Source organism: Xenopus laevis, chromosome 5L, assembly GCF_017654675.1.
Source record: "Xenopus laevis strain J_2021 chromosome 5L, Xenopus_laevis_v10.1, whole genome shotgun sequence".
NCBI classification, from domain to species: Eukaryota; Metazoa; Chordata; class Amphibia; order Anura; family Pipidae; genus Xenopus; species Xenopus laevis.
Genome location: NC_054379.1, coordinates 148,549,892 through 148,570,114, shown reverse-complemented (window position 1 = coordinate 148,570,114; position 20,223 = coordinate 148,549,892). Strand labels below are relative to the sequence as shown.

The 20,223-nt window shown below is 38.9% G+C and overlaps 1 protein-coding gene across 7 annotated transcripts in view; it reads right to left on the bottom strand.

Moving 5' to 3' along the window:
• The window catches only part of asap2.L (ArfGAP with SH3 domain, ankyrin repeat and PH domain 2 L homeolog), a 150,936-nt gene that overhangs the window by 44,144 nt on the left and 86,569 nt on the right, over positions 1 to 20,223 (bottom strand). For 4 of the 7 annotated variants that reach the window (XM_041562151.1, XM_041562148.1, XM_041562149.1 and 1 more), the window contains 3 exons: positions 10,331 to 10,406; positions 5,338 to 5,424; positions 970 to 978 (listed from right to left, as the gene is read on the bottom strand). In XM_041562151.1, the coding sequence (XP_041418085.1) occupies positions 970 to 978; positions 5,338 to 5,424; positions 10,331 to 10,406 (172 nt within the window). 7 annotated transcript variants of the gene reach the window in all.

The window sequence follows — 20,223 nt, the reverse complement described above, 5'->3', positions numbered from 1 at the left end:
TCATTCTATGGGCCACTGCACAGGTAACAGTTTGCTCAGATCCGACAGGATTTTTTAACCTGCCGATTAACATCTGGTCGCTTTTAGGTCAAGGAAGTCTGTCTGAGGGTCCCCATATACAAGCTACTGACTTGGTCTGTTGGCAGCTTTTATCAGCCAGTGTATGGCCACCTTAACAGTGGGACATGGAGATAAATAGACAATGTATGCTACATTTGTATGTTTGGTGTTCTACACCAAAGAATGCCAACCAACCTATATTTGATGAACATAAAAAGCAACACCATTCGACAATCCTCTTCCCATGTAGGGTTGCCATCTTGCCTGCTTTATTAAACTGGATGTTGTTTCAATAGGGTAGGGGCAGGGATGTTGAGGGGGCAGAGAGATTACATTTAATTAAAGTGGGAGGAGAGGGGAAAAACAACTAGACAGGTGGCAACCCTTTTCCCTTGACTGTCACTGGGAACCACACGGCTCACTTCCGTATCATAACTCTGGAGTCATAATTCCCATAACCCACAATGAAATATATACAGGTATAGGATCTGTTATCTGGAAACCTGTTATCCAGAAAGCTCCAAATTATGAAAAGGTTGTCTCCCATAGACTCCATTTTATCCAAATAATTGATTTCCTTTTTCTCTGAATTAATAAAACAATACTATGTACTTGATCCCAACTCAGATATAACTAATCCTTATTGGAAGCAAATCAATCCTATTGGGTTTAATTAATGTTTACGTGATTTTCTAGTAGACATGGGGCATGAAGATCCAAATTACAGAAAGATCCCCAGGTCCCGAGCATTCTGGATAATAGGTCCCATACCTGTATATAGGGAATTTCTTATAACAGAATGACATAGCTCATCATTGCAGTAGAATGTTAAAAAAACAAAACATGCACTTAAAATCAATGGGTACATAGAAAACATGCAAGGGATCAGGGCTATATTAGATCACTTACTCGTCTAGACTTCGGTCACAAAAGGCAAGAGCGTATTAGGAAGAGAAGAAAAGGGCATTCTTGAGTTACAGCATAGTCACACAGAAAGCCACATTCATTACACAGCGTTTAAACCGTTGAAGTCTGACTGTTATTCAAGAGCACCCTTGTGTTAATTAGTAACGCAGGTGGCATTGCCCTTAATGAACCAATCAATACCTCCACTAACCCGCTCCCTGATTAAACACTCACAGGCTTTTATTCATGATTTCTCAGGGAAAGCAATTTAAGCAATAAGGAATTCTGTTCACGAGCACAGAAACCAAGTTAATCAAATCTTTGCACCCGTAGGTTTCATCCATCCGGCACTGTTAGGGCCCTTACACACCGGTGCTTTTACCTGCGCTCCCCTGCGTTGCGCTTTCTTCTGTTCAGCAACAGGGGAGCGCAGGAGTAGACGCACTAGATTATTGTGAAGAGGGCTGAACCCACACAGACGCATGTATGCGCTGAACGCAGGTGAAATGCAACAAGCTGTGTCTCACCTGCGTTTGGCGCTTACATGCGTCTGTGTGAGTTCAGTGCCCTTGACAATAATTGAGTGCGTCTACTCCTGCGCTCCCCTACGGCTGAACAGAAAAAAGGGCACGCAGGGGAGCGCAGGTAAAACTGCCCGTGTGAAAAATGACATTAACATGAAAGTGAAATTGTTAAAGGGGTGGGTAACATTTAAATAAACTTTTAGTATGTTATAGAATGGCTAATTCTAAGGAACTTTTCAATTGGCCTTAATGTTTTCTTTTTTTGATAGTTTTTGAATTATTTGCCTTCTTCTCACTCTTTCCAGATGGGGGTCACTGACCCCATCTAAAAAATAAATGCTCTGTAAGGGCTAAACATTTATTGTTATTGCTACTTTTTATTATTTATCTTTTTATTCAGGCCCTTTCCTATTCATATTTATGTCTCATATTCAAATCAATGCATGGTTGCTAGGGGACCTGCTGAATAAAAATCTAAAGAACTCAAAATAGCACTCTCTACATCATACTAAAATTAAAGATGAAGAACTCCTTTAAAGGGGTTGTTCACCTTTAAATTAACTTTTATTATGATGTAGAGAGTGATATTATGAGACAATTTGCAATTGGTTTTCATATTTTATTATATATACGTCTTCCTTTTCATTGACTCCCAGGGGCGTGCACAGAGAGAAGGCAGCGAGAGAGGGCTTGTCTGCAGGTACTGACTCGAGTATAAGCCGAGGTAGACTTTTTCAGCACATTTTGAGTGCTGAAAAACTCGGCTTATACTCGAGTATATACGGTAAGTGGTTTTTGAGTTGATTTAACTTTTTATTTAGCAGCTATCCAGTTTGCAATTTCTGGTTGCTAGTCTAAATTACCCTAGCAACCATGCATTGATTTGAATAAGAGACTGGAATATGAATAGAAAAGGCCTGAATAAAAAGATGAGTAATAAAAAGTAGCAATAACAATAAATGTGTAGCCTTACAGAGCATTTGGTTCTTCGTGACACCCATTTGAAAGCTGGAAAAGCCAGAAGAAGGCAAATAATGCAAAAACTATAAAAAAGAAAAAATGAAGGCCAAATGAAAAGTAGCGTAGAATTAGACATTCTGTAACATACTAAAAGTTTACTTAAAGGTGAACTACCCCTTTACTGTATTATATTATAATTACATTATAAAATGTTCTGACATGATCAGGTTAGCGGACATATTTGACTACTGTTCTTGTGGATTTCTCTGCTCGCTCACACACTGTATACATGGGAAAGATTAAAATGGCTTAACCTAGAAAGCCATCATTAGGCAATGCTACTAAACTATCCATGACCCCTTTCAGCATCTAATACTGTTTTATAAATTAGGGAAAGTAGCATGGGTAGAAAGGGATAAACCTATGGCTGATTAACAGATGGCAGCTCCAAATGATAATATAAAACGAGAAGAAATAGGTATTTATGGAGCTGATGCTTGGAAAACTGAAGCAAAACACAAGAAAGATGAATATTAAAGCACGTAGAGACAATAAGGGTAGGACTACACGGATGTTTTTGGCGCGATGCGACGGAAATAAGGTAAGTGAATGCATTGTCCAATGAAGTTGCATCGTTGATCCGACGCGACACGACTGTCAGATGCAGACGCAGCGGGCTTCTTTTTTCCGTTGCATGCGATTTGTCACAGCGCGACAGATCGTGCCGAAAACGTCCGTGCAGTCCTACCCTTAAGTGCATACTATTTGCAACACTAATTAGATTAGAAGCATATGCATGGCTAGTGCCTAGTTTGATTTGAATTGAAATACGGAGTATATCTACTACATGGCATTATCATTGGGATAAGGATTTATTTCAGCTTGAACAGAGTGTGCGTAATTCATTAAAGAAGGATAATGCTGAAAATTGTTGAATTAAACGGGTTGTAAACTCAACCATAAAGCCGTCCCACAGCTTTTTCCAAGTTTTCTATAGAAGTTGCCAAAAACTGTAATTACAGATGCAAAAAAAAAAAACAAAAAAAAAACTCACCAGTAAGAATTCTACTGATGGAAAAACTTGACAGAATTGACCAAATGTCAGACATCTTACATATAGCGATAATTACACCATTTTTGATTATTTCTGCTTAATTATTCTCCAGTTGAAGCAACAAAGAACAGGGAGACAGATTTACACAGATCAGCTGGGATTCTCATTGGAGGATTTTGTTTTAATATTTTAAAGCAGCTGTGGAGATTTAGGAAAAAGTGTAGGAAAAGCTTTATTGTTCAATATGGCTTTAAGAAGTCTACCATGATGTTGCTGAACTACAGCTCTCAGCATGCCTTAACCTTAAAGGGGAACTATTGGGACAATTTAATTGAGAAACTTTCTAAATACAATCAATTAAAAAATCTGTACTGTTTCGGAGATAATCAAGTTTACTCTTCACTATTCCTCTCTTAGCATCCGTTTCTCTTCAATCTGTCTTCATTCAGGAGTTGGGTGTCAGATGAATGATCCAATATATGTTATAGGGGGGCTCCTTTTGCCTAGAAGATGTATTAGAGCTCACTCTATTAAAATCACTAGAAATCCTGTCTCTCTACATGCTGGATTTGAGCAAAAGTCAGTTATTTTGTTAAGATTTTGTTTGTATTGGAATCAGTTTTTAGAGTGAGCTATTAGAGTGAGCCCCCCATAAGATATATTGGATCTAATGGTCAATGACTATCTGACACCCAACTCCTGTTTGAAGACAGAATAAAGAGAAACAGATGCTGAGAGAGGAATGGTGAATATAAACTTGATTATTTCAGAAACAATGCAGAATATTTAATTGATTGTATTTAGAAAGTTTCTTATTTCACTATGAGGAAGCTTATATTGATTTTTAATTTTCACGGTAGTTCCCCTTCAATTAGATGTTACTTTATTCTGGGATTTGTAGACCAGCAACAACTGAGTAAAGTGGGGTTGAGTAGTGGCAGAATTTACTACCCCTTTAAACCGGCCACATTTGCAAATGTTCACTAGTCTGGTGAAAAGGTGGCGGCCCAAATAAGGTTTGGCCCACTGCAACTTATGGCTGACTGCACATGGGGTCTATGCATAGCTAATAAGCTGTATCTATCCACAGTGGGATGCAATTCTACTCCAATGGGATTTTTCTGCTTTTGTTGATCGAAATCTTGCCCTGACCAGATATCAATCAAGGAGGAAGTTTCTTGCCCCTAAGCACAGGCCAATAAGCTGCTGTAGGCAACCAGCAAGGCAATATCACCCAGTTTTAAACTAATTTTTAAACAATTTACAGCAATTATTTTATGTGCATATTTAGTGATGGAAATAGGCCTGTCTGCTTTTTTGAAGTCGTGATTTTTATCTCAAAATCAACCTTTGGTGGACAGCAGCCTCACAGTATTTTAGTTATTGCATTGACATATATAGTATCTGCTATTGGTGCAATACTCAAGCCTTCCAACCCTGACCCCATTAAGGCCATGGTTCTCCTTTGTGTTGTCATTCCACATGTATTTTGTCCCACTAGATTACCAAAATGATGCCTGTGTAACATCATGCCCGTGCCATGCTCTGGTAGCACCCATACAGATGCAGGCATTGTGAGCATGGTACAAATAAATGCAAATTTAGCACCAGTGTTGCATCTAGAGGCAGCTGCAAAGCTTTCCCTAGAATTTCTGGGTAAAACGATGAATTGTTGGGAAATTTCTCCTTTTTATGCACTGAATAATTTGCCATGTTTTTTTCCCAACACTGATCTAATTAGCCAAATATCACAAGCTGTTTTCATGCATTCTGGATCAGAATTTCTCTTTATGTGTAACAGTTTATGACTATAAAAATGCCTGGCATGCTCACCTCCTTCTGCTCCACTTGTAGGGCTGCTTTTAAGATATCCCTCAGCTGGCTGAGCTGTTTCCGCTCTTCATCCTGGACTTGCTTGATCTGAACAAAGACATTAAAGGACAAGTTAAACAAGCGTTTATGAGGTTATGTGAATATGAGGTTAATCCTTATAAAATGACATTTTTCAGACAACAGCCTGATCAAGACCCTCTTGTATGTAAATAAACCCCTGCTTGTGACAATTGTATTAGCTGCTGCCTAGATTATACAGCCGAGGAGCCATAGATAATAGAAGCCATCTATAAATCCCCTTTAATCTCCTATAATGCTGTCCCCAGCCTGCACATCCTTGAATATTGTCTCAAGCTTATCTTTATAAATTCTTATTATAAATTTCAAAAATTGTGAAAGTTGCAAAATACCCCTGCAGTTAAGCAGCTTGTTTTATTTTAGCTTAGCTTTTCCTCTAATATATTTGGCTACCTTGGCTTTTAGAAATATAGATTTTATAATTATACTACAGGCATGGTTTTCTGGAAACCTGTTATCCAGAATTACGAAAAGGCCACCTCCCTTAGACTCTAATTCAATAATCCAAATATTTTAAAATTATTTCCTTTTTCTCTGTAATAATAAAACAGTACCTTGTATTTGAGCCCAAATAAGATAATTAATCCTTATTTGAAGCAAAACCAGCCAATAGGGTGTATTTAATGTTTACATGACTTTCTAGTAGACTTAAGGTATGAAGATCCAAATTATGGAAAGATCCATTATCGGGAAAACCCCAGATCCCGAGCATACCCATACCTGTACATGTTTCAACACAAATGAACATGTCATGGTTCTAAATTCTGACTATATCAGTCCCAGCAATTGGGAGTTGAGTTTCTTTAGAGACAGGTTCCTGAACCCATTATCTGTTTAAGAAATATATGTTTGTTTTTTTTAAGAAAACACGTATACGCCTTTCATTTACCAAGAGCATAATTGCTTTCAGAGCAATGTGGAACCCTGAGCACTCAAATCTTCATTAAGCCCTGTGGTTCAAGCCAACAATTTGCAAAAGTCACTTAAAGGGGTTTTCACCTTTGAGTTAACGTTTAGTATGATGTAGAAAGTGATATTCTGAGATAATTTGCAATTGGTTTTCACTTTTTGTTATTTGTGGTTTTGAGTTATTTAGCTCTTTATTCAGCAGCTCTCCAGTTTGCAATTTCTAGTTGTTAGGGTCCTAATTACCCTAGCAACCATGCACCGATTTGCATAAGAGACTGTAATTTGAATAGGAGAGGCCTGAATAGAAAGATAAGTAATAAGTGATAATAAATCTGTGGCCTTACAGAGCATGTTTTTAGATGGGTCAGTGGCCTCCATTTTGAAAGCCAGAGATTTAGAAGAAGAAAGTAAATAAGTAAAAAATTATAAAAATAAAATAAATGATGAAGACCAATTGAAAAGTTGCTTACAATTGGCCATTCTATAACACACTTAAAATCTAACTTAAAGGGATACTGTCATGGGAATTTTTTTTTCAAATGAATCAGTAAATAGTGCTGCTCCAGCAGAATTCTGCACTGAATCCATTTCTCAAAAGAGAAAACAGATTTTTTTATATTCAATTTTGAAATCTGACATGGGGCTTGACATTTTGTCAATTTCCCAGCTGCCCCAAGTCATGTGACTTGTGCTCAGATAAACTTAAATCACTCTTTACTGCTGTACTGCAAGTTGGACTGATATCACCCCTCCTCCCTTTTCCCCCCCAGCAGCCAAACAAAAGAACAATGGGAAGGTAACCAGATAGCAGCTCCCTAACACAAGATAACAGCTGCCTGGTAGATCTAAGAACAACACTCAATAGTAAAAACCCATGTCTCACTGAGAAACATTCAGTTACATTGGGAAGGAAAAACAGCAGCCTGCCAGAAAGCATTTCTCTCCTAAAGTGCAGGCACAAGTCACATGACCAGGGGCAGCTGGGAAATTGACAAAATGTCTAGCCCCATGTCAGATATGTTTTCCGATGACAGGATCCCTTTAAAGGTGACCCATTCCTTTAAGGGATGTCCATGTATGTGATCTACTCACATTCCTCATCTAGTTGGGCAGAAAAGTCCTGATTTCCCAATATTTCTCAGCTTTCATAGCAAACACAAGATACTTTAAAGGACAACTAAACCAATGTGTTGCAGCCACTGGTGTTGCAATTTTAAGTTGGCCTTATTCTATTTCTTAACATGTTATAGGTCCTAAAATGCAGGTCTAAAAATATGGACCACCCAGTTCTGTGGACACGATTGATCCCTGGCAAAGAATCCCGTAATAAGATTCCATGTATGTGGGTGTAGATATTCTGTCTTAGATATAAAATATCAATCCTGCGCAAGTTCTTTTCCTAGTTACGGCACAACACAGAAAATGCTGTTTTAGACTATACGATGTGGTTTTCACAGCTGTTCAGAAATGATCCGTATAATCTTTTGTTAACACCACTTGGATGAATAAACTGTCTACTTAACTGTAATTTAATGCCCAAAAAGAAAAGGCACTCGTTATGTGCAAAACATGTGAAGATATGAAGTGTTGTCGTAGGAATGTTGGCAAAATGTTCCTTGCATTGCTTAATCGAAAACTGGAAACTGTCTGACTCATTTGGGATTCTGGGGCCAAACTGCACTAATAGCTGGCCAAATATTCTTGTGATGGGCCAATGTTTGATCGGGTGCCTTTGAAGGAACCCAAACATTGGCGATTGTAAGTGCTGAATCGTCAGATACAGGTAGAATTCTATTGTTTCTACCTGTGTATCTGACAATTCAGCTCTACACGTGTGTATTGAAATGAACGATCTTTCTTGAAAAGATCTTTTCCAAGAAAGATCGTAATTGTTACGTTTACGGCCACCTTAAAGGGATACGGTCATGGGAAAACATGTTTTTTTCAAAATGCATCAGTTAATAGTGCAGAATTCTGCACTGAAATCCACCTTTCAAAAGAGCAAACAGATTTTTTTATATTCAATTTTGAAATGTGACATGGGGCTAGACATATTATCAATTTCCCAGCTGCCTCCAGTCATGTGACTTGTGCTCTGATAAACTTCAATCACTCTTTACTGCTGTACTGCAAGTTGGAGTGATATCACCCGCCCCCCCCCAGCAGCCTAAAGGTGGGCATATCGGGGAGAGATCCGCTCGTTTGGCGATGTCGCCAAACGACCGGATCTCTCCCCGATATGCCCACATTGAGGTGGGCAATATCGGGCTGATCCGATCGTGGGCCCTGGGGCCCAACGATCGGATCCTAACGGTGGCTTTACAGGCGGTCGGATCGCGGGACCGCACCAACAAACAGATGCGGCCACGATCCAACGGGATTTTTAGTCCCATCCGATCTCGATCGGGGAAGCCCGTCGGGGGGCCCCATACACGGGCTAATAAGCTGCCGACTCATTCTGTCTGCAGCTTTTATCAGTTCCCTAACACAAGATAACAGCTCCCTGGAAGAACTAAGAACAGCACTAAATAGTAAAAGCCAAGTCCCACTGAGACTGATTCAGTTACATTAAGTAGGATAAATAACAGCCTAGCAGAAAGTAATTCCATCCTAAAGTGCAGTCACAAGTCACATGACTGGGGCAGATGGGAAACTGACAAAATGTCTAGCCCCATGTCAGATTTCAAAAGTGTACATAAAAAAAAAATCTGTTTGCTCTTTTGAGAAATGGATTTCAGTGCAGAATTCTGCTGGAGCAGCACAATTAACTAATGAGTTTTGGAAAAAACATGTTTTTCCATGACAATACTTAGAAAGCAACAAGTATATGGACTGGGCTCTTTGCAACACAAAAGCAGAGCATTATTATATTTTCATACAACAGGTTTTTGTGGCACAGGTTGGCCTACACCTACTGTCCGTTGTTGTCTTTTCATGTTAGAGCACATTTAAGGGGGTCTGTGGCACATAAAGCTAGTAGTCAGTATTACCGAATAAAAGTATGGATCTAGCTCCTGTAGTAATTGCTTTAGTCCAAGCACTAAATCCATTATCCTTGTGGATGCCACTGCTAATGGGCAGATATATCAAAATATATGAATAGTGCTCACCACAGAAACATTCCCCCACTTTCTATTCATTCCTATGGGATTTTTACAAATGTATTTGTTAAAGAGTGAAAGTTGACCATTTGATAAATACGCTTCTAAAAATCCTACAGGAATGAAAAGCAAGTGGGTGGGTTGTTCTGTAGTGAGCTCCCACTTTGAAAAATCTGCCCCTAGAAGTCCTATACATGGTTTCCATAGCAAGCTGCTGGGGGCCCGACAGCTACATACTGTACTCGGTTGTATCTACAGATGTAGCAATAAAATGATTAGCCCACAGCATAAACCAGAGGAGCTCATGGAAGTGAAAAGGAGGCTACGCCCCCAGGGTCAGAGTGGCTTGCCAGAGTATCGGTATATTGCCATGGGGCCAGAAATTTGTACGCTTGTTTTAAGACATTCGCCATAGAGTCTGATGCAATAATCGGTTTATTATATGATGCAGTGATGTCTGCCATGTAGGGGGGCAATTATTTAATTTACTACACATTTGAGTGCAAAATTATAAAAATTATTGAGTTCTCAAGCAGTTCGTGAACCATAAAAATTTCTTGGAGGACCACGTCTTGCATGCAGGCCTCCAGCTGGACAGACCTGATTGTAAGCATTCTTTAAATTCTCTGTTTGACTGAGCTACCTAGGGTCCGACACTGGTCTCTGCCTAATAATACTCTACATGCAGTGTCAGACTGGCTCGCTAGTTGGCATCCCAGTCTGATGAGAGAAATGATTTTCTCTCTGGACAGACCAAATGCAATCTAATTAAAGGCTGGTCTGTCAAAATGGCTTCCGAAAACATAGACATTCAGTGACAGTCATATAAAATGAGCTCAGTTTTTGGCAACATTAAGAATAATTTACCTAAGTGAGGCAAGCAAGCCCTAAATCAACCTACTCACCGTGTGCAGATCGGTTGAAAGTTTTTCAATGGAGGGCTTCAGGGTTTCAACAGCTTTCAGGCCATCCTGGAAAAAGCTACAAGACAGAAAGTCCATATTACTAGCCTATAATTACAAGGTCTTTCCAAAGCATACCTGTGAATATAGTTACAATTCCTAAACTGAACAGCACTTATTTAAAGGAGTGGTTCACTTTTATGTTAACCTTAGTATGTTATAGAGTGACTTATTGGGCAACTTTTCGACTGCCCTTCATTTTTTCTCTTTTATAGTTTTTGAATTATTTGCCTTTTTCTTCTGACTCTTCCTATTCAGGCCCTTGCCTATTTATATTCCAGTCCATTATTCAAATCAATGCATGGTTGCTAAGGTAATTTGGGCATAGCATCAGACTGCTGAAATTGCAAACTGGAGAGCTGCGGAATAAAAAAACTAAATAACTCAAAAACCACAAATAATGAAAAATGGAAACCAACTGCAAACTGCCTCAGACTATCACTCTCTACATCATAATCAAAGTTCATTTAAAGGTGAACAAGCCCTTTAAGAGAAAAGCGATGAACCAGGAAACATTCTAACCTCGCAAACTGGCCTCAGTTTACATGCAAATCTCCTGCTTAGATTTATGGCATCTCTCTGTAGAACACAGGTTGTTGCCCCTGTTACTGGGAATGTCATTTATGGTATGATTTCCCTGTGTTAGGAGACACAAGAAACACCTTTATAAGAGATAACCCTGATACAGGTATGGGATCCGTTATCCGGAAACACGTTATCCAGAAAGCTCTGAATTATGGAAAGGCTGTCTCGCATAGACTCCATTTTATTCAAATAATCCAAATTTTTAAAAATGATTTCCTTTTTCTCTGTAATAATAAAACAGTTCCTTGTACTTGATCCCAACTAAGATATAATTAATCCTTATTGGAAGCAAAACCATCCTATTGGGTTTATTTAATGTTTAAATGATTTTCTAGTAGACTTATGGTATGAAGATCCAAATTATGGAAAGATCCGTTATCCAGAAAGCCCCAGGTCCCGAGCATTCTGGATAACAGGTCCCATACTTATATATACACACACACACACAAATATTAATATGTATGTTCAAGTGTCGAACTGGTGTTTTCGGACCCTTTCAGCCCTGCTAGCCCCTAGCCATTTCTCTCACAGTTTAATATAGGCCCATAACTTTTATCATTTCTACTATTACTTGTTTAAGGGGATATTATATTGTTAAGCAGGAAAAATATCTATTGTGGTGCAGGGGGGGGGGGTATATGTCTTAATTCAGAACTGGGATTAAATTGCAGAGACAAAACCTAAAATTCCAATGAGTCATTAAAAATGCAAACAGGAGGGGGGGGGGGCATGTTACCAAGGACTGAACTGGGGAATTAAGAGGGATTCCAAGCCAGTTGATATTTTACTCTTTGAGTATCAAATTCTTGACTGTCAGGAAGATTTTTAATGACTCAAGTTAAAAATAAGACCTCAAGAACAAACGATTCCAGCTTGGAAAACAAATGGTTTAATCTGAAATGCTCAATATATTGTTTAAATTGAGCGGTAACCATCGTTAGACCTCAGTAAAAGACACCGTGCATTGATAAATTGGCCTTATGGACGATAATTAACAGAAGAAAGCCTTTTAGAGTAGAGTTTTTGACTTGGCTGTCTTATTTAAACTGAAGCAAAAAATAATATGGGATGGGTGTAAATTCTAGCAACCTTTTTATTATAACTAAGTATGTGGTTTTCCCTGTTTTATGCATTGAGAATGCCTTAGATCACCTTGGTGTGCTGTGCACAAGTCTGCCCTGAATATGACAAATGATTAGTAATGTGCAATAAACAAGCTAGGCTTATGGCACTAACAAAGATGTTTGTACAGAATTCTGGAATAAAATGTGTTTGTTAGACAAAAGCAGAGGTGGTTCCCATTTCAGCAACAGGAGAAAAAGGAACTAAACAGACTGCCGCAGGCCATTTATATGGTTAAAAAAAATACTATTGGATTCTTGTTCTGCTCTGTAGGCCTGCGGTGATTTCGCTCTTCAGAGAAATAGACACAGATTGGAAAGAATCAAATTAGTTTTCTACTCTCGTGCCTTTGGCACTATATGGCCAATAAGCCAACAACTACTGTAATCTAATTACAGGATCCATTTGTGTGATTAGGCTTTCAGTTTAGAACTGTGGAACCAGAATTGCATTTAAAAATGAGAAATAAGGAAAGGTGAGAATAAATGGGAAAAGCGGAAACTATGATGCTTAGTCATTGGGAGGTACAAAGTGCAACGTTAGTCTTACAGAGCAGCAGTCAACTCTTGTACAAAACCTTATAAATCCAAACTCTAAGACAACAATACACAATATAAAATACATGGCCTATCCATTCTCCACTAGGGCACAACCTCACGGAGATCCTGAATGGATAAGAATATTACAAAAACAAAGAAACAAATGCACATGCAATTTGCTATAGAAAGGCGCCACTGTCCGGAAACAGAAAATATAGGAGAACTTCTTGCAACAGCAAAATAAACATTAAAGCAGAAGTGCATATTTTGCCATATCCCACTAGTGCTTATTGGTATATTAAGCACTATGGACTTTTTTAAAATTAAATAAATACATTCTTCAATATTAGATTGCTCTGTTCCAGTCCCCACCTCCACTACCACTACTATATCAGAAAGGCCATTTCCCATAGACTCCCATTTTATCCAAATAAGCCAAATTCTTTAAAAAAAAAATAATACTACATAAATAATAAAAATAATAGTACTAATCGAAACTAATATAAAATTATTCCTTATTGGAAGAATAACCAGCCTATTGGGTTTATTTGAATTTTAAATTTTTTAGTAAACGTAAGGTTTGAAGAACCAAATCATGTAAAGATTAATTATCTGGAAAAGCAGAGGTCCCGTGTGTGTGTGTGTCTTTGTGTGTGTGTATATATATTATATATTATATATATATATTTTATATTATATCTTCCCTCCCCCCTTAGTATTCTTTTGACAAACCCAATGTGATTGCTAATTGCTATGACACAACATATCCAACAAAAGGCAAGTTTTACCACATTTCTCCTGCCCTCCCTATTTATAAATGTCATCCATTGATTTATTTCCTGCTATCCAACGGCTCAACTTCCAATGCAATAATCTCTCGCCTAATAATTTTTGCCATGTAGCCAGTCTGTCTGAGATACCCAGGAATTTAATTAGAGGGAACTGTGACAAATCTGCCATTATACACCGAAGCCAAACTGCTCTCATCATTTTTAACTTCAAGTGTGATTTGTCTTATTAAGTACAGCAATTACAGGCTACAGTTTTTCCTGCGCAGATTTGTGGCCCCTCTGCTTGCATATGTGTGGTAATTAAAGTACATTAATTGTACTCTGTATTATTGAACAGTAAGGGTACCATGAGCAACCAATAACCCAGAGAATAACCCTCTAGCCTACAGGCATTTCAGTGCAATATATTTCAGTGACTCGTTTAACTTGCCCTTTGCTATATAAAGTGTATTTTTATTAGACTCTGCCTCACCTCGGGTTGATTAAATCAAATCTATTCATGACATAGGGAAAATTAAATGCTTTGAGCTCATAATGCAAGATATTAAATGAAATGCCCAATATGGTCTACTAAATAGAGTTTGTGTAACTTGCAATCACAAGCTATTGCGACCATTATCCTGCGACATTCAACTTGTTGCTAAACTCACACCCTTTATCTCATACGCTTTCTCCATTTAGATAGTAAACTCATTTAGACAGGGCCCTCTGTTCCTCTTGTATCAATTATTGGGTTTTTTAGTATCTAAATCTGCATGCTCACTGTATACACCCATTTATTGTACAGGTATGGGATCCATTATCTGGAAACCTGTTATCCTGAAAGCTCCAAATTACGGAAAGACCGTCTTCCACTTTATCCCAATAATCCGAAATTTAAAAAAATATTTCCTTTTTCTCTGTAATAATAAAACAGTAACTTGTACTTGATCCAAACTAAGATACAATTAATCCTTATCAGAAGCAAAACCAGCCTATTGGGTTTATTTCATCTTTAAATTAATGTTAAGTAGACTAAGATCTGGATAACAGGTCCCATACATGTACATCCATGCAGTCTATGTTGGCGTTTTTTAATAAACATGTGATAACTCACAGCACGAAACTACAGCTTCCAGCATCCTCAAATGCTAACGGCTGGCTAAGAAGATCCGATAATCATGTCACTTGTGTTGTGCTCCCATCAATTTTAATAAATATACTCCTGTTTCATGGCACTTACATTCTGCCTCTAGGGGCTATGGAGACATGGTAAGACTCAAAGCACAGCCTTAAATTAAGTGTTAGTATGCTGTAGACAGGGATATTCTGAAGCTATTTGCAGTTCATCTTCATTTTTTTTCCCAATTCAGTTTTTGGTTCTGTATCTATCTGGTTGCTAGGGTCCAATTAACACAACAAACCAGGTAGTTGTTGGAATGAGAGACTGGAAGGCGAAAAGGAGACTGCCTAAACAAAAGTCCACATAAAAATGTTGCTAAGCTTTGGACGCTCTAACATAACATAAAGGGGAACTATCCCTTTAAAGGGGTAGCATAACATAGAGAGTAATATGCAATTGGTTTTACTTTTTTATTATTTGTGGTTTTTAGTGCAAATGATGTTAGTTAGGGGTTAGTGACCTGACCCCCATTTGAAAACAGGAAGGAGTCAGAAAAAAAAAGCAAATAATTAGAAAAGTTGCTTAGAACTGGACATGCTACAACATACTGTATTAAAAGTTGACTTAAAGGAAAACCCCCCTTTAAGTGTAATTTTATGCATGGTAACACTAGATATATATACAGCAAATCGAGGTTAAATGTGTTTTTTTTCTTTTAATCCTTTTTATCCTTTTTTTCTTTTAATTTCTTTTTATGAGAATGTAATCAGAGACCTCGATTCTGGGATGGCAGTGGATGTGATTTACTTAGACTTTGCTAAAGCATTTGATACAGTGCCACAGAAAAGGTTACTGGTTAAATTAAGGAATGTTGGCCTGGAACATAGTATTTGTACCTGGATAGAGAACTGGCTAAAAGATAGACTACAAAGAGTGGTGGTAAATGGAACATTTTCTAATTGGACCAGTGTTGTTAGTGGAGTACCACAGGTCTCTGTACTAGGTCCCTTGCTTTTCAACTTGTTTATTAATGACCTGGAGGTGGGCATTGAAAGTACTGTTTCTATTTTTGCAGATGATACTAAATTGTGCAGAACTATAGGTTCCATGCAGGATGCTGCCACTTTGCAGAGTGATTTGTCTAAACTGGAAAACTGGGCAGCAAACTGGAAAATGAGGTTCAATGTAGATAAATGCAGGTTATGTACTTTGGCAAAAATAATATAAATGCAAGTTATACACTAAATGGCCGTGTGTTGGGAGTTTCGTTAACTGAGAAGGATCTAGGGGTCTTTGTAGATAACACGTTGTCTAATTCTGGGCAGTGTCATTCTGTGGCTACTAAAGCAAATAAAGTTCTGTCTTGCATAAAAAAGGGCATTAACTCAAGGGATGAAAACATAATTATGCCTCTTTATAGGTCCCTGGTGAGGCCTCATCTGGAGTATGCAGTGCAGTTTTGGACTCCAGTCCTTAAGAGGGATATAAATGAGCTGGAGAGAGTGCAGAGACTAAGTGCAACTAAATTTGTCAGAGGGACAGAAGACTTAAATTATGAGGGTAGACTGTCAAGGTTGGGGTTGTTTTCTCTGGAAAAAAGGCGCTTGCAAGGGGACAAGATTACACTTTACAAGTACATTAGAGGACATTATAGAAAAATAGCAGGGGACTTTTTTACCCATAAAGTGGATCACCGTACCAGAGGCCACCCCTTTAGAAAAGAACTTTCATTTGAAGCAACGTAGGGGGTTCTTCACAGTGAGGACAGTGAGGTTGTGGAATGCACTGCCGGGTGATGTTGTGATGCTGATTAAGTTAATGACTATAAGAATGGCTTGGATGATTTCTTGGACAGACATAATATCAAAGGCTATTGTGATACTAAGCTCTATAGTTAGTATAGGTATGGGTATATAGAATTTAATTAAAAGTAGGGAGGGGTGTATGTATGGAGGCTGGGTTTTCATTTGGATGGGTTGAACTTGATGGACTTTGTCTTTTTTCAACCCAAGTTAACTATGTAACTATGTAACTATGTAATCCAATAAAATGGAATTATTTGATAAGTGTTAAAGTCACAGGGCTATGACTCAGAGTCTTGGGAATGGATTCGTTGGCCAAGTCACTTAACCTCCCTGTGCCCCAGGCATCAATTAGATTGTGGTACAAGTGGGTTTGTTTATTTGGACAGACACAGTTCATGTGCATCATGCTTCCTGTAACATCACATCGAGAGCACCTTGCTTTGAGGTCAGTACAGATATATATTGATATTCTAGCAAGCCATTTTCACAGCTCAGTCTCACAGTTCAGCTATTATAGTTGTGCTGACGTCATTGACACAACCCCTGACTCATTAAGCCCAATGTACCACATGCCTAATTGGACTGATTTATTCCCTTTCTGTAGTTAATCTGCATGTCTAAAGCATTGCGTATCTTGTCGGCGCTATATAAATAAATGATGATGTCACTGCTACTGCTGTATTATATGATCCATAGGAACTTTCTTTAGGCTCTGGCAGATAGTCCAGATTTGTCACTGATCCCATGCACACTTATAGAATCAGTTTTCAGGAGCTAAACTAAAACACATTAACTGCCCAGTGGCCCAATAAATGTTCTGTATCTGGCCCATTACCTAGAGAGTAAAGCTGGCCATAGACTCAAAGATCCGCTCGTTTGGCGACATCGCCAAACGAGCGGATCTTTCCCTGATATGCCACTAACGGCATGGCTATATCGGGGGTAATTACTAAAAATCCCTTAGAGCAGGGCTCCCTGTCACGTCATTGCCATGACAACAGCTGTGTGAAGCCCAGGAAGCTTTCTACTGATCCCGAGAAGGACCAAAATACCAAATAATTTGGACAGTTTTTTTGATAAGTCTGAAATGCACCCACGCATCCAAAAAGGTTGGGGACCACCGCTTTAGACAGGCCCGGATTTGTGGCGAGACAGCAAAGGCCAGGGCGGCATGCCACCCAATCACATCGTAGTGATCAACAGGGAGCCACAGGTCCCCAGCCATCCGCCGCATGCGTGTCTGTGCACGCGTACTCGCATGGGGATGAGGGCGGTGCGCGTCAATGCCGACGGGCTCTAGGACCGGGTTGCCTAGGGGCGCCAGACAAGGAAGTCGGGGCCTGACTTTAGAGGTGATCAAAGAGCTGTGCAGCCCCCCACTGACAAACTGCAGTGAACTTTACTGTTACCCTTTGACTGCACTGATGATCAGAGGAAGGGGAGCTGAAAAAGTACAAGTATGGGACCTAGAGTTTTCCAGATAAGGGGTCTTTCTGTAATTTGGCTCTCCATACCTTAAAGGGATACTGTCATGGGGAAAATTTTTTTTTTCAAAATGAATCAGTTAATAGTGCTGCTCCAGCAGAATTCTGCACTGAAATCCATTTCTCAAAAGAGCAAACAGATTTTTTTATATTCAATTTTGAAATCTGACATGGGGCTAGACATTTTGTCAATTTCCCAGCTGCCCCAAGTCATGTGACTTGTGCTCTGATAAACTTCAATCACTCTTTACTGCTGTACTGCAAGTTGGAGTGATATCACCCCCCTCCCTATTCCCCCCCAGCAGCCAAACAAAAGAACAATGGGACGGTAACCAGATAACAGCTCCCTAACACAAGATAACAGCTGCCTGGTAGATCTAAGAACAACACTCAATAGCAAAAACCCATGTCCCACTGAGACACATTCAGTTACATTGAGAAGGAAAAACAGCAGCCTGCCAGAAAGCATTTCTCTCCTAAAGTGCAGGCACAAGTCACATGACCAGGGGCAGCTGGGAAATTGACAAAATGTCTAGCCCCATGTCAGATTTCAAAATTGAATATAAAAAAATCTGTTTGCTCTTTTGAGAAATGGATTTCAGTGCAGAATTCTGCTGGAGCAGCACTATTAACTGATTCATTTTGAAAAAAAATTTTTTTCCCATGACAGTATCCCTTTAAAGGGGTGGTTTACCTTTAAGTTAACTTTTAGTATGTTATAGAATGACACATTTTAAGCAACTTTTCAATTGGCCTTTAATTTTTTTTTATATATAGTTTTTTTCATTATTTGCCACGATCAAAGAGCTGTGCAGCCCCCCTCTGACAAACTGCAGTGAACTTTACTTTTACTCTTTGACTGCACTGATGATCAGAGGAAGGGGAGCTGAAAAAGTTCAAGTATGGGACCTGTTATCCAGAATGCTTGGGACCTAGGGTTTTCCAAATAAGGGGTCTTTCTGTAATTTGGCTCTCCATACCTTAAAGGTGGGGTTCACCCTTAAGTTAACTTTTAGTATGTTATAGAACAGGGATCCCCAACCTTTTGAACCTGGGGCAACATTGAGAAGTTAAAGGAGTTAGGGAGCAACGTTACCATGCCAAATAAGTACCATTTGGTAGCCCCTATGTAGACTGCCAACCTACATTAAGACTCTGTTTGGCAGTTCATCTGGTTTTTATACAACCAACACTTGCCTCCAAGCCTGAGATTTAAAAATAAGCTCCTGCTTTGAGGCCACTGAGAGCAACATCCAAGGGGTTGGAGAATAACATGTTGCTCACGAGCTACTGGTTGGGGATCACTGTTATAGAATGACAAATTTTAAGCCTTCATTTTTTCTTTTTTTATAGTTTTTTTCATTATTTGCCTTCCAGCTTTCAAATGGGGGTCACTGATCCCATCTAAAAACAAATGCTCTGTAAGGCTACAAATGTATTGTTATTGCTACTTTTTATTACTTATCTTTCCATTCAGGCCTCTCCTATTCATATTCCATTCTCTTATTCAGATCAGTGCATGGTTGCTAGGTTAATTTGGACCCAACAACCAGATGGCTGAAATTGCAACCTGGAGAGCTGCTGAATAAAAAGCTAAATAACCCAAAAACCACAAATAATAAAAAATTGTCTCAGAATTCACCCTCTACACCATACTAAAAGTTAACGCAAAGGTGAACAACTCCTTTAAGTCTTCTTTAAAAAAAATCATTTAAATTTAATTAAACCCAATAGGATTGTTTTACTTTCAATAAGAATTAATTATATCTTAATTTGGATCAAGTACAAGGTACTGTTTTATTATGACACAGAAAAGGAAAATCATTTTTAAAAATTTGAATTATGTCTATGTGAGATGGCCTTCTTGTAATTCAGAACTTTCTGGATAACAGGTTTTTGAATGTGGATACCATACCTGTAATAACAGCCCAGTCCCATACTATGATCTAGTCCTATCAGCTGCCATAGGGCTGCCAGTATTCTGTGGACAGTAAGCACAATAGGTGCAGATCTAACTCTGCTATGTGGTAGATATGCACCCTGCATGGGACTATCACTGCACTAAATAGTACTGGTGCAGGATTTCCTAGTATCCTGTGTATAATGTATTCTCCATCTTAAATAACCCACACACCACCCCTCTTTCCTTCCTAATATCACCCCTTGTCTCCAGCCCCCACAAAGTGGATATCAGAGGTAAGGGACGTCTGCCGAGAAATCTGAGTCATGCTCAACGCCTCCTCCTCCTCAGTCACTGTTAAGTTAGAACAGGTTCAGAGATCCAAGTGCAATGTCCAATTCCTTCAGTTATAGTACAGCAATAATGACCCGACCTCAGCAGCAGCCAAGGTCACACATATTACTAACATTATTTATTGTTCTTCGCTTCCTGACTCCTTCCCATACAC